This window comes from Centrocercus urophasianus, unplaced genomic scaffold, assembly GCF_019232065.1.
Source record: "Centrocercus urophasianus isolate 14NV4802_14NV808 unplaced genomic scaffold, USGS_Curo_1.0 seq_11, whole genome shotgun sequence".
Taxonomy (NCBI): domain Eukaryota; kingdom Metazoa; phylum Chordata; class Aves; order Galliformes; family Phasianidae; genus Centrocercus; species Centrocercus urophasianus.
The window spans coordinates 87,384,409-87,399,925 of record NW_024884253.1 but is presented as its reverse complement, the minus strand read 5'-3'; the positions used below and the strand labels follow the sequence as shown (position 1 = coordinate 87,399,925).

At 39.6% G+C, this 15,517-nt stretch overlaps 1 protein-coding gene across 3 annotated transcripts in view; it reads left to right on the top strand.

Annotated features, from left to right (window-relative positions):
• DCDC2 (doublecortin domain containing 2) overlaps nt 1-15,517 on the top strand; it is a 52,545-nt gene that overhangs the window by 2,742 nt on the left and 34,286 nt on the right. For all 3 annotated transcript variants that reach the window (XM_042808761.1, XM_042808759.1, XM_042808760.1), the window contains one exon: nt 1,068-1,119. In XM_042808761.1, coding sequence (XP_042664695.1) covers nt 1,068-1,119 — 52 coding nt within the window. The remainder of the gene's footprint in view (nt 1-1,067; nt 1,120-15,517) is intronic.

Genomic DNA, 15,517 nt, shown 5'->3' with positions numbered 1-15,517 from the left:
CAGCTGTGTGCAGGTGTGAAAGTAACCAAGGAAAGCAGGAACTGGAAGTGTCAGCACTCAGCTTCAAGTGGCACCTCTGTTACTCCACAGATGCCTAATAACGAGATCCAAATCTTTCTTCCCTATCTTCAGTGATTAGCTTAACTGCTTTCACCTTTAGCACATGAACTTCTGCCATTCCAAGCCTGGAATTGTAACATCTTGAAATACATTATTCTGGAGTGTCTCATTCTACAGCAGCAACAGCAATGGGAGCTAGAAACAACGTGAGGTCCTGCAGCTCCTGTGAGCTGCATTCATGAGAAAAGGCCAGCTCATGAGGCTTTTGCAGAGCTGGACTGGAGCTGGTGCAGTCTGGGTGCCTGGGTAACTGTTCAACCAGTTTAAGGGTTACACCTGCTTGGAGACTTACTTAATTCCTTTTCTTTGGAAAGGCAACATATGGCTAGGCTACCACTGTGTGTTTTAATTGATGCTTTTGTGATAATGCAGCAGGGAATACGGCAGCAGAGTGCAGTGATGTTCGAATGTTTGTGGATTTGTTTTGTCCTTGGATTTTGTTTATTAATAACTGTGAAGATACTCTTACTGTGTCATGATAAGTCAGGATAAAATGTTTCCAGGTGTGTCCGAGACCAGTTGAAACTCAAGTTGTGTAGAGCCTTATAAATTAGCACTGGTTAAACTTGAGTGTGGAGAGACTTTAAACGTGTCAGAATTTATTGTGAGAAACTAGGAGGCAAGGTGGTAACCTAGAAAACTCTGCTAAACTAATACTGTGCTGATATTTATTGATGTTATTATTTATCCATCTTTCCAACAAGTTGGTTATTGATGGTCTGTAGTTAGATGACTAACTTGACTTGAAGTTAGATGAATAGTTCTGCCTTACATTTTGCATTCACCCAGGGGGCTAGCTTGTAGATTTATGTTAATGGTCCTTCATTAAAATCTTGACTTAGTTACTATTTCTATTACTTTGAGGCATGGTAAACAAAAGTGTGAAATATCTGTCTTCTGTAAGTTAGATGCTTCTGTAAATAATCGGTGCTGATTTTCTTCCGCAGCTATTTGGACATAGGGGAAACAAAGAAAAAGCCTGCTGAAGTCAACAGTGAGGTAGGTTGTCTGAAACACTTCAGAAGTAAACCTGCAGTTAGTTATTAGTGACGTGTCTGAGTTTTTAAGATGTATGTATTATGTTCAGAAACAGCACGCTTATCCAGCATTCTGAACATAATGTTTCAATGATAATGACTCTGATTGCTCTGAACGTGGTGAACTGAACTGATGGTCTTCCATCCTGCTTTCTGAACTGCCGTATCCACTCCTAAACTATCAGGAAAGAAAATTGCATAGTATCATTACTGGTCTTCAATCAGAAGAAGATGTTGGTACTGTGAACTTCCAGAATTTTGGACAAGAAAATTTTCTTCCAAGCATTATGTTTTCTCTAGAAAAGAGACTTTTTGGTTTGAAAAATCACATTGAGTTGAAATGATTTTTCCAGTGACTTCTAATGAGTTCTAGCCCAGTGTCTTCCAAATTCACCTTTTTCTTTTGAACAGTTACGCTATTCACACAACTGCAGGCTTCCAAAAACTGAACATGTGATTTTTTGAGGCATGTGGCTCTGTATTTCATATTTTACTTTTTAGTTCTGTATATGGATAGCAGTGATCCACAACACTTGAATTTCAGCTTTTGCCTGACAAGAAGCATCAGCTCACAAATGTTTCCATTTCTTCTGTCTTGCCAAATTTCTAGCAATTCAATGATCTGCATAGCAGATGTCTTGAGACACCTTGTGCTAGAAGCCCTTCAGAAAAGAAGGTGTATTGCCACAGTGATATTTGCTGTGGTATTTTGACACATCTTATTCAGAAGCAGTGAAATACAATACACGCATTTTATAAATTATTGTATCTTTGTAAGCCATCTTTGCTTGCAATTTTCCTTTTTTTCTTTTTTTGTTCATAGTCAACAGGAAGATCAAATTCAACAGGAGGTCAGAGGTTTGATTTACAAGCGCCACATAAATTTGCTCTTAGCTGGATTTTTTTTTGTTCCTCAGTTTGTTTATGCATGCAATTAACCAGAACACTGTAGAGGAAGCTCTGTTGCTTTTGTGCCATTATTTGTGTCTCCTCGTTGTTAAGGTATTTAACAAAGAAAATAGATCAATTAAAACGAATAAGGAAAAAATAATTAAAACACTGATGAGTCAGGAAGGCATATGAGTCAGGTACAGTTGCTGAGCTGTATATAAAAACAAGTAATATGTCCACACCTTTGCTCTTTCTAAGCTTTCTGGTATCTTTTGTCCATAAATTCCATTTTCACTACAGCATTTCCTTATTTCAGTCCTGAGTCTCTTTTGATCAACCTTTGTGAATCTTGCTGAAAGTATTCACTCGTCGCAAGGCAGACAGAATCAAATAATTAATCTCAACTTTAGCTGTGATCTTTGTAACAGATCATATTATTTTTTCCCAGAGAGGAAAGGTCTTTACGACAACAGTATTGAACTCATCTGAACCTTTAACACATAAAAATATTTCTGGACATAAAATTAAAAAACAAAACAACCCAACCAACCATTGGATTTGTGACCAGTCCTTGCTAATTTTCTTCTGAACCAAATGTGTGAACAATACCATAGTTTGTGTAAAACAGTGTCTAGATGAAAATCATTCTTACATGTCCAGGCTGAAAAGAAGATAATTTGAGAAAACTGCTTCTGATTGTCTCTGAGATTGTGGTGGATTGCATTCAATGCCATTGGCATTGTGACTGACTTCAAGTGTCCCTGGGTGAGAAAGCAGTTGTCTCCACAGAAGCCTCTTAACCAAGTTCTGATATTAGAATCAGTTAGCAGGACAACCACAAGACTGCCATATTAAGGCTTGTTTTAAAGCTGATGAATTTGCTGCCAATCCTTAAAAGATTCTCGATACAACAGAAATTCTAAGCACTTGGAGAAACGTTTGCAGAAGTTGTTCCTTCTATTTGCAGTTGCACGTTTGATGAGAGAGGCTTCTTTTACTTTTGTATTCAGTGCTCACTGTACATTATCTGAGCACTTCCAGCCATCTTGAGGAAAACCAGTATAAACCATCTCCATGTTAGGTTTAACTTTCTGTTATTGATTTACTTGAGGAGTCCTAAAAATGAAATGAAACCTGGTAAGGTTTTACAGATTTTTATCTGGACTTATGAATAACACCATTATTTTGGGGCCCTAATCATTTAATCCTAGAAATGAACTTTCGGGGGCCAGTAACTGAAGTTTTAATGCCTTAAATAGATTTATGCTAAAATGATTTGAGGAAGCAAGTTCTGTTTGCACATCTTTTTTTCAAACATTCATTTTGAAATCAAAAATGTGTCTGTGTTTTAGCACGAAGACCAGCAGAAGTAGTGCTACGTTTTCCTTTTGATTCTGCTGCATTTGCATCAGCAACCAAATAAATCATGTTTTTCCATGAAGCTTTGTAAGAACCTTTGATATAAGCCCACAAAAAGGTTTTGCTTTCAAAAGGCAGTATTTTAGATATTCTACATATATTCTACATATATGCAAATTATGAGAAAAATTTTTAGCTCCAGCCTGCAAGAACAGTAAAATGAAACTTTCAAAAGGTGAGTTGTTTCAATGACTTCAGTAGGAAGGACTGCTTTGAAAGTATGCATGCATGGAGAAATCTGTGGTCAGGTCTGAGTTGTAGAGTTCTGGTGGGCTAAGAGAATGGGGCAGCAGGAAAGCTTGCTGATAGCCTCACACATAACTCCAGGCTAAAATCAGGGTATGTTTTTAGGCTGATCTTTGTCAGGACAATTCCTGTTCTCTTTGCCCTAGTGCTGAAATATTAAATGATTATCCTTCATCATCTCCACCTCTTATTTTGCTTCTCTCTGTTTTTTATAACATGGAATTTGTCAAGCCTCTTGCACTAGTGCTCTGGACCATAGGCCGTTAATGTGATCTCAGTAATAATGCTTTTTCTGTGAGATTTGAGACTGCAATGACTATTGATAAAGCCTGCTCTTGGGGATTGCCTACCACCCTTCTCACCTGTTCATGTCCCACAGGAATCTGGTTTTCCTCTGAGCACAACCTCAAGGGTGAGCAATCAGGAAAGAAAAGCCTTTGTTCTGTGTTATTCCTGAATGCAGTGCATCCATAATTGAGGCAGGAGCTTTGCTGGTATTGTTGCCCCCAGGAGGAGATGGTCTTGAATCTATTAGCACTGGTTTTATTATACAACTTAAACTTATAAAGGACAGATGTCAAGATGATGGGGCCAGACTTTTTTCAGTAGCACTGCAGAGATAGGACAAGGGGCAATGGGAACAAACTGGAACACAAGAAGTTCCATCTGAATATGAGAAACAGCCCTGCAGAGAAGGGCCTGGGGATCCTGATGGATGAAAAACTTAACATGAGCCAGCAGGGTGCTCTTGCAGCTCAGAAAGCAAATGGTATCCTGGGCTCCATCAGCAGAGGGGTGGCCAGCAGGGACAGGGAGGTGATTGTCCCTCTCTACTCTGTCCTTGTGAGGCCCCATCTGGAGCTTTGTGTCCAGGTTTGGAGTCCCCAGTACAAGAAAGACAGAGAGCTGTTGGAGAGGGTCCAGAGGAGAGCCATGAAGATGATCAGGGGACTGGAGCACGTCTCCTACAAAGACAGGCTGAGGGAGCTGGGCTTGTTCAGCCTGGAGAAAAGAAGGCTGCAGGGTGACCTCATTGCAGCCTTTCAGTACCCAAAGGGAGCCTACAAACAGGAGGGGAATCAACTCTTTGAAAGGGTAGATAACTGCAGGACAAGGGGAAATGGTTTTAAGTTGAAGGAGGGAAGATTTAGGTTAAATGTCAGGGGGAAATTCTTTACAGAGAGAGTGGTGAGTTGCTGGAACAGCTTCTCAGAGAGGTTGTGGATGCCCCATCCCTAGAGGTGCTCAAGGCCAGACTGAATGGGCCCCTGGGCAACCTGGTGTGGTATGAAATGTGGAGGTTGGCGGCCCTGCATGTGGCAGGGGGTTGGAGATTCATGACCCTTGAGGTCACTTCCAACCTGGGCTATTCTGTGATTCTGTGAAACAACTTATTTGAGAGTGACAGAGCACTGGTACAAGCTGCCCAGAGAGACTGTTGAGTCTCCTCTGGATATATTCAGAATCTGCCTGAACACTTTTTTGTGCAGGCTACTCTAGGAAATCTGCTTTAGCAGTGAGCTTGGACCAGATGATCTCCAGAGGTCCCTTCCCACTCTACAATTCTGTGATTCTGTGGCTTTCTCTGTATCAGATTTTAGAAATACGTTGACCCTGGCCTGGTGCTGAAGACAGTCAGATTTCTGTACATACATTATGTTGTTTACCAAGGATTTGGAAGATGAAAAAAGATGGCAGAGAAACACTGTTTGTGAAATTCATGGTCAATGGTTAAGGATGCAATCACTATGCCTATAGGCAAGGGGATGAATTCTGGTGGTATGCAGCACGCTTTGACATTGCCTACCTGATAAGTAGGATTTTGTAGGTTTTCCTCCAGTAAACAATTACAGATATTTATTTCCAAATCTGGTTAGTGAAGAGGAAGGCAAAAGGAATAAAGGCATGCTTATGTTGTGTATTCATAGGCAGCTGTAAATCTTTATTTGTATTATGTAAGCTGCCAAATGTTTGACATCTGTTCTTGCAAACATTTTAATGTTGTTCTTTGAAGGCAGCATTTCAATTACTTTAGATTTGTATATAAGTAGAAAATGTGTCAAAATGGAATTAAACAAGAGAGAAATCTTGTTCAAGATACAATATAAATACTGTGACCTATATTCAGGAAGAAAAATAGACGAAAAATACAAAGCATTAATTTCTTACTGAACTGTCTTCTCACTTCTCTCAGGGAGTGACAGAATATAGTACGTCTCTATCAGGAATAGGCTCCTCTACAACAGTCTGTAACTGTGAGCCTGAGCTTCCAAGGAAGGTGTTCCTCAGGAAAAATAATAATTAAAAAAAAAAAACCAACATCAGCAACAATAAATGAAGTAATCTTCTTTACCTTATGTATTCCAAAATCTTATTTAAAGAAATACCTTAGTGTCCTTTCTTATAAGATGATGGGCTTGAACATCTGGGAATGGATTTCCAGAGGTCCCTTCCAACCTCTAGGATTCTGGTGAGAGCAGTATTAGTTCTGCTTAGTCTGATTTATTTCATTTTTAGCTGAAGCTTCTCAAATACCACGGTTCTGTTTGCCTGTGAGTCTCACCTCACCTTGCCTGATGTGTCTGATGCTGGCAAAGACAATGGGCTAGGAATTGCCCGTGTTCCTTGGTGTGTCCTTTACAAATGACAAGGAGCTTTGAGGAAGGTTTGGTCAAAAATGTCTTAATGTAGGTGTGTTGTGCCAATGAATAAAATACGTGTCACTGGATAATTCATTAGGCACTATTTAATGTGGCAAGTGGAACGTGCAAATATATGTGATTGTCTGTAAGAAGGGTCAGTGTTGAAATAGTTTGGCAAGACACCTTTTTTTCTGCCTAAACAGAACAAAGTCTACATCACAAATACCTCATTATAGAAGCAGATTTTACCATTTTGGTGAAATAGGAGTGAGTGGGTTATGAGTCTCCCAGTATTGTCAATATCCAAAAGACTGTAAGTAGAGTAACGCAAGATAGCTTGTGTTTCAGCCTTTTTTTGTGGTGTATCAACTGCACGTAACACTTTATTTTCCAGGGCTTTTCTGTTAAAAATAGGCATTGTGTTAAAAATAGTAAAATATGACAGAAATAACAACACTGTTACAATCTTGCAAAATAATTGCCTTGGTCTGTGAGATTCAGTCACTGGTAAGAGTTGAGCCTTTAAAAACATTACTAAAAAAGACCTTAGCCACTCTACTGATACACATCAGGTTTCACTGTTGTCTTCAATGAAATTATAATTTATAAAATCAATGATAGATTTCTTTAATCCATGTCTGGTCTCTTAAAATCTAATTTCTTGTAATCTGGTTTCTTAAAATCTAATTCTCTACCAGTCTAAGACTTCCAAATGACTGAAGTATGGAAGTCAAACACTCAGATAATGGGAAATTGCTGCTTTTAGTCATCAGTCTATCTCAGCTATAGACTTGAACTTGTAGTCCTGTTTTTCATAGAATAATTTGGGTTGGAAGGGACCTTTAAGATCCAACCCCCTGCTATAGGCAGGCACACCTCCCTCTAGATCAGGCTGCTCAAAGCCCCATCCAGCCTGGCCTTGAATGCTTCTAGAGAGGCAGCATTCACAACTTTTCTGGGCAACCTGTTCCAGTGTCTCACCACCCTCACAGTATAGAATTTCTTGCTAAAATCTAATTTAAATCTACCCTCTTTCAGTTTAAAGCCGCTTCCCCTCATTCTGTTACTACATGCCCTTATAAAAAGCTCCTCTCCAGCTTTCCTGTAGGCCCCTTCAGGTACTGGAAGGCCGCTGTAAGGTTCCCTTTGAAGGGTCCCTCTGAAGATTCCCTCATCCTGAAGATGACCAGAAGTGCAGGATCTTGCACTTCTGTGTGAAGCTTTGTGTATAGAACACTGATAGCAGAGGATAACGAATGAAGAAGGGCTACATTAGCATATCCTCTCAGTTTCCTGATTTCTGAGATAAGCTTTGAATAAATAACATTTGGGAAATTATCAAGAACATCTTCACAAATTATCCACTGCCGAGTGCTGCTAGAGCAGATGGGATTTTCAAACCACATCTCTGTTACCTCACTTCATCCACTATTAGGGGTGCTGAGTGCTTCCTTGACCATTTGCACTATACTTCATTTAACATTAGCTGCAGTGCAGCAGTTTTGGAAAAGCCCCAGCTGTTCCATAGTTCTCATGCAGCTGTGACACCAGAACAGTGTTCCACTCGGCTCATTTGCACAGCACTGCTCATACATAAGGGAAGAACAAACCATAAATAAGGCAGTGAACATCAGTTGTGAAGACAGATTGTCTGTATGAGTAAATTTTTACTTGACTCAAGTTTTTCACTGAGATAGCAGTACTCTTTCCCTTCTGTTTTGCTGTTATCTCAACGAGCAAGTGACAAAATGTCTTTTGCCCTGTAGCACTGTGGTAGTTAACATGCACGGAAGGCTGAAGCAAGCTTCCTAGGAAAAATCTTTTTAAAGCTTGTAATTCACATTTGATGGCTTTTGCAACAAGCTACATCCCCCAGAAATGTCACGTTCCATCTCAGTTTAGACTTTCTGAAGGGAGAGTGGGGTGCAGAGTAAATCTGAATTTCTGACATCTCCCTCTTTAAACCAGGGACAACAGTAAGGATGAAAGGAGACATTTCCCAGGGACATGTGAAACCTGTGAGCTGCTCAGATGGCAGCCAGGCTCTTGACTGTTTTGAAGCCTCTGGCAGCGCCCTCCTGCTGTAATAATACGACTCAAAACTTTTTATTTAGTTACTGATAGAGAAAATACCACAAACATTTCATTCTGACTCAAGCTTAAGCTTTGATACAAAATATTCCTCAGGTCTGTATGTGTCCTTCACTTCTTTTGGCAACTGAGCTTCATGTTTTGAAAGAGAGATTTGTTTTGTAGTGAAGGTGATCTGCAAGTACAAATACATTTTAAATGATGTGCTTGAGGAATCTAGTAAACCTCTTGAGGAAGTCTGACCAACATAGATACCATTTGCTTATTGTGGGCATAATTGGTTGCTAAAAAGTACTGAATATTATTTTCCAATTATTATATGTGCAGTGTGGACATTCATATTTCTTTAGACACGCTCTCTGATCTAGATGCTCTCTCCCTGCGCTCTCAGGAAGATGAATTTTACTTGTCATTGTGTATGGTTTGTGGGTAAGCTGCTGATGAATGAGAGGAGCTTTTGGATTTGCAGATTCTGGGGGTAGCTATTTCTTTTAAGTTCTCTCTTTGAGGCAGCTGTGTGTTCAAGGAACGGAACAGTATTATAAATACCTAACATTACCAACTTATAAATAGATTAATATCAGGAATCGAGTGGATGGGGCCAGACTCTTCAGTGATGTGAAGCCACAGAGCAAGGGACAACGGGCAAAAGCTGCAACACAGCAAGTTCCATACAGACAAGTGGAAGAACTTCTTCACTGTGTGAGGTGACAGAGCACTAGAACAGGCTTACCAGAGAGGTTGTGAAGTCTCCTTCTCTGGAGATATTCAAGACCCATTTGGATGGTTTCCTGTGCAATGTACTGTGGGGAACCTGCTTTATCAGGAGCGTTGGACTTGATGATATCCAGAGGTCCTTTCCACTCCTATGACTCTGATTCTGTGAACAGTCAGTCTTTTCACTAATGAGTCTTTGAAGGCTCAATTAAGATCCCTCAAAACTTTAATCCGTGTATAACCTCAATATATGCATCTGCATGCAACCTCAGAATCCAGAACATCCATCTTTAGTGTAATTGAGAATGTGACTGGCAGAATGTGTCTTCTGCTGGTGGTCTCCAGTGGCTGCACATCAGCTATGGAATCTTGTGAGCTACACATAGTCCTCAGCAGATCAGAGGCTGGGTCACTCAGATGCATTGTTCTTCAAGGAAACCTGGATCAGGAGGAAAGACTCCCTAGATTGTCGAGTGCCAATTAAAATGAGATGGACAATACAATGCATGAGACTTGGTAGGTCAGAACTTACCATTGAAATAGGCCTCAAAATGCATCTGATATATTACTACTGAAGCATTATAAGGAGCGGTCATTTCTCTGATTTCCCCCTGTTCCTCAACATTTTAAAATCAATTTTTTTTGTAATAATTGTTTTAGCAGTTGTTCCTTCTGTATCCTTTAAGTTCATCCTTTTTACAGTAGGTTCTCCTCTTATCTGTGGACAATGATATGATTGGAGGAATCTGTACAAATTGAATTTTGAAAGCTTGGTTGAGGTTGGAAGGGATCTCTGGGTCCATATGGTTCAACCCTTGCCCAAGCAGGGACAGATAAAGAAAGGTACCCAGCTCCATGTGCAGGTGGCTGCTGAAGGCCTCCAAGGAGAAGACTCCACAGCATCTCTGGGCAACCTGCACCAGTGCTCCATCACCACACAATACAGAAGGGCTTTCTGGTGTTCAGAAGGAACCTCTTCTATTCTGATTTGTGCCCCCTGCCTCTTGTCTTGGCACTGGGCACCAATGTAAAGAGCCATCCTCTTTGCATGCTCCCATCAGGAATTTATAGACATCAGTGAGATCTCTCCTGAGCCTTTCCTTGATCAGCCCAATAGTTCTATCTCTCTCAGCCTTTCCTCATAACTGAGCTGCTCTCACCCCTTCATTACTTTGATGGACTCCTCTGAACTCTCTCCAGTATGCCCAGGTCTCTCTTCTACTGGGGGTCTCAGAACTGGACATGGTACTCCAATGTTACCATGGTGTTACCATGTTAACAGGGTGTTACCAATGCTGTGGAGAATATTCCTTAATAACCATCTTAGAAATTGCTCCAGTATGTGAAAGTTACAGCCATCTGATACCAAAACAATCTGTACTCATGGGAGTAACTGTGTTTTTTGTGTTTGTTTGTTTGCTTGTTTTGTTGTTGTGAAACAAACAAACACAAACCGTGGTACCCCAAATCACTGTACACAGAATATTTGTGTCTGAGAAGAAATTGTGGATAAAGGTCTGCTTCATAACTCTATGCCACTATAAAGTAGAAAAGAGGGAACCATTTTGTAAGTCCACATCTGAACAGCTTGATTGCTTCTACTGCTGTTAGAAGTCTGAGTGAGGAGCTTCCAGTTTCTCTGAGGCTCGATGCAATATGGGAAAGGTAACATAAAAAAAAAAGGTATGCAAAGGTTAAAAAAAAGAACAAAGTGATATACATCCTGAATCTCCTGAGCAATATCTTTAATAGGTAAGCTTTCTATTACACTGTTTGGTATTTAGTATCTTGGTAACATAATTAGGAAAACAAGATGTACAAAACAGATACTCTTCCCGAGTGTTTATAATCTAATACCAGGAGGATTTGAAGAATTGTCTAGATATCCCGTTAAAACATAGCTGTGTCTTTTTTTCTCTAATTGCCCTGTAAAAATTACTGTTTGCACAGTTCTGTATGTCTGAATTGTATCATTCTGATTATTTAAATTATGGAATACAAATGGCTTACAGATTGGTTTTAGTATATTTTGGAGCAAGGCAGAGACTCATAGGGTCATTGGATCATGTCACTGGAGATTTCATGGTCTGTATTGCATCTGATATGAAACTCAAAGGTTAGTCACTTCCTCAACTAAGATGACTGCCTTGTTCTGTAGGGTAACTGTCCTTTCTTTTTTCTTTTTGTGATGAAAATGGAAGGGAAGAGATAACAGTGCTGCAGCTTTTAATGCTGCTGCATATTAAATTTTCTTACTGTAAAGCATTAACAACTTCTAACTGTTTAAAAATGAAGAAAAATCTGATCTTCTTATAGTTGATTTTTATTCTTCAGCTGTCACTGTTTACAGGTTCAAGCTCTTCTGGTCAGCCATGAAGATCAGAGTTTCCTTTCTGGTTTAAATGTGTAATGAATTTAGGGAAAATACTCAAGCTCTGAGACTTTGTGATCTACTTTGTATACACCTGGAAATCCAGCCAGTTAATAGGAGTTTGAATATTTGTAGTCATTTGCACTGGTGCCAGCAGAAAGGTCATTAGTCTCTTGCTCAAGGCTGTTTTTACTATCCAGTGTACCATCTAGCAGTGTAACATGGCCAGGGAAAAGGAAATTATCTAGATTTATTACAATGTAGGATAACTGAAACATTTTTGTACTGACAAAAACTCCTCTGTGAATCTGGCTCATCTTTACTCAAAATGTATTAAAATGCCTGTTCCAAAAAGTCACATTCCTATGAAGTAGGTATGGTATTTCCTATGTTGTAATAGCCTTAGAAAAAGTAACTTTTATCTTTGTAACTTGCTTTTGATCACTCAACCTTGAACATTCCTTTGTTTCACATAGTAGGATGGTGACTGTATGTATAAATGGGGTTTTAGTTCTTTTGACCCCTGTTCTACCCTAAGGGAATGCAAATATTTGTTCTCATTTGTTTCCTGTGCACATTGATTAACAAACAGGCAATTGTAACAAACTGGTAAAGCCACGGCTCACTGCATGAGCTGATAAAGTTGGTATGTGTCATTGTGTTGAAATATTAAAACTTCCAAAGGTTATTCATAAAGTGACGTGAGTAATAAGTGAAATGTTAGTAGTGCCCAAGATAATGTTAAAAACCATTGAGAAAAGCAAACTGTTAAACAGGTATAAACCAAACTGGCTCAGAGCACCTGGTTCAGAGAGGTAAGGTTGCTTGGCTGATGTCTTTCTGCCACCCAGCCTGGCTTCATATATTCTTTAAACCCATAAATCCTGCCGTTGCTCAAGTTGACCCAGTGGCCAGGGCTCTCTTCTGGTAAGAAAAGGAAATAAATCATTTAGTGACACCATCTCTTTCCCAAGCCTTCATGGCCACCTGTGAAATTGCTACTGGACAATTTTCTGTATTTAGCTAGTCTCAACATTTTAATGTACACTGGAGGGAAAAGTCAAGATAAGGATGGCCACACACCTTCCTCAAGTCCCACGTACCCAACAGAAATGATAAGAAGTTTTCTAAGTCTGTCCTACTTTCCAGCTTCTGTTTGAATAGAATATATGAAAAGCATAACACAGCATTTGTAGAAGAAAAATCATTGCACATGGGGATAACCAAGTAGTTTTACATGAGCCAAAAGAAATAGATAATATTTTGCTGCATCTCCATTTTAGTGATTATTTTTTTCTTTATAATGCTCATTTATGAAGAAACGAAAAACAGTCTTTTTAAGGTTTGTATTTCAAACCAAAGTGTGTGCTGCTCAGAGACCTTACCTAAATAGCTGTTTTCAATTACCATACTTTTCCTGGAGTGCTGTACATCTAATCTTGCCTTCTCAATATAGCATTTCTTTGAGTTAAAAGCATGGGACAGCGAGTATTCTTGAATTTTTACTGAGTGCCAAGACCATCTACAGTATTTGAAAAAGGATAACTTCTTTTAGTTGTTCTTCAGTCTTTCACAGTGTCAGCTGAATGTAAGTACAACAGAAAATTTTCTATGAAAACTGTATTAAGTTGATGTGTAAATGTGTGCACACACATAAACAATATACACATTTACATATATCTCTGTAAGCACGCTTATTCAAAATGATTTCCATAGAAAAACTGTTTTTAATATAAATATTTATGACAGTAAGCCTGAGTGGATAGTTTGGCTGCTGATTGTTTTGTTTTTGCTTTTGTTTTGCAAGCAGTCAACAGGGGAAGATGTAAGTACTTAAAGTAGATTATGTGATGTCTTAAGTGTGTTGTAAATAGTTGTTAAATTCTGTGAATATTTAGCATGTTATAAATGTTGTATAAAATGTTATAAAGCAACTATACTTTATTCTGTTGGGCTTTTTTCTACCATGGCACCAGTTAAATGCTTAGCTGCATAGTGGCTTTGTATATTCAAAGGAGGCAATCAGCTGCAGCTAACATTCACCAACACAAATTCAACCACAGTGAATTATGCCTGAAGATGTATGCTTAGATCTAAGAGACACTCTGCAGAAAGTATTCTGAAAGTCAAGTTTTCACAAAGATCTTAGCTTCTAGAGCCCAGCTGGTGTTGAGTTCAGCTGTTTTGCTTTTCTCGGGCTCTGCCAGGTGCTTCACTGAATTAATGAGCAGGTAGTAACTGTTCTCTGAATTGAGAAAGATCCAAAGTACTCTTATCGTAAGGGGCACTGCAAGAAAGAGGAAATTCTTGATAGGAGGGTAAAAATTCTGGTTGTTTTAAGAGCCAGAAGTCCCATAGTGCATTTCCAAGCACACATGGCTCCTCTTGCATTGCAAATCCCCATTTTATTAGTTTTATCTTGCTTGCTTAAAGTTCCCTCTAAGTTTTAATTAGTATGATGATATTTTCTCCTTCCTGTTCTAGATGTTTTGTGTTTCTGCTGTGTGTTGGACATGAGTATCTGATGGCAAATTATGAAACAGAAACATTTGGTAGTAGGATGTGGAAAAGGCTCTTCGATGGACCCTGTAAACCCCTCTGAAAATGTACAAAACTTGAAGATAAAATCATAATGGGGCCAGAACATTGACTAATGTAAATATGCTCACAATTGCTGATGCAAATGGGGAAGAGAAGGATTTAGGGGTCTTGTGATGTTCATCTGTTAATGTAATCACAAACCTTCACGTCTTCGTTAATGTGTAACTGTAATGCCAGAGGGGTCAGGCTATTCCAGACAGTGCAATGTTGTGATACCTCCTACATGAGAAATACCAGCAGTCTTATGTATTCTTCAATTAAATCCCCAATCCAGTCTTCCTCTGGAATGAGTTTGCATAACTCTACATGCTTCAAAGGAACTGCACTGATTTATAGTAGCTAAGCACTTGGTATTTTATTGATGTCTGCCACTGCAAATTTAAATGTTGTGGCTTGCTTTAGAAATTAAAGCTCTTTTCACACCTGTAAGTAGTTTCACATTAGTCACAGAAGTTGTTCTAAACAATACGAGATAGTCACTTGAAGACTGTGGTGGCCAAAAAAAATAAACAACAAACACGAGCATGACAGTCAGCTTAACTAGAAGAATGGTGGATAGGGTGTTTTTTTGCTGGTTGCTGAAGCTGATCAAGTATAAGATGTGCCTTAAAGAACCTAGCAGTCCCAGAGAAATTAGTTATCCCTCCTCTTCCTGACGTGCAGTGGTAGGCTGAATATATGTATAAGAGCATGTGAGGACTCCAAAGACAGTTGCAGTGTGCTTATCCTCACTGTTCACACTGAGTGTGACAAAGGACTATTTGAGGAGCTTGTACCAGTGTGGCTCAGCACCTGCTTAATTTATTCTTTTTAATTTAATCAAAACTACTCTGATCTAAACTCCCAAAAACTGCTGTGTCATCTATGCACTTCACCAAGCATAGCATCATAGAATCACAGAATGGCCTGGGTTGCAAAGGAGCACAATGCTCATCCAGTTCCAACCCCCTGCTGTGTGCAGGTCACCAACCAGCAGCCCAGGCTGCCCAGAGCCACATCCAGCCTGGCCTTGAATGCCTGCAGGGATGGGGCATCCACAGCCTCCTTGGGCAACCTGTGCCAGTGCCTCACCACCCTGTGTGAAAAACTTCCTCCTGATATCCAACCTAAACCTCCCCTGTCTCAGTTTAAAACCATTCCCCCTTGTCCTATCACTATCCACCCTCATTAATTAGCCATTCCTCCTCCTGTTTCTACGCTCCCTTCAAGTACTGGAAGGCCACTATGAGGTCTCCCAGAGCCTTCTCCAAGCTAAACAAGCCCAATTCCCTCAACCTTTCTCCATAGGAGAAAGAAGAGAAGCAGAAGAACCTGTCCAGTGTTTTAAGCATACCCATATTATCACAGTCCTCTTTTCATTTCTACCTGCTGATTTTTATGGT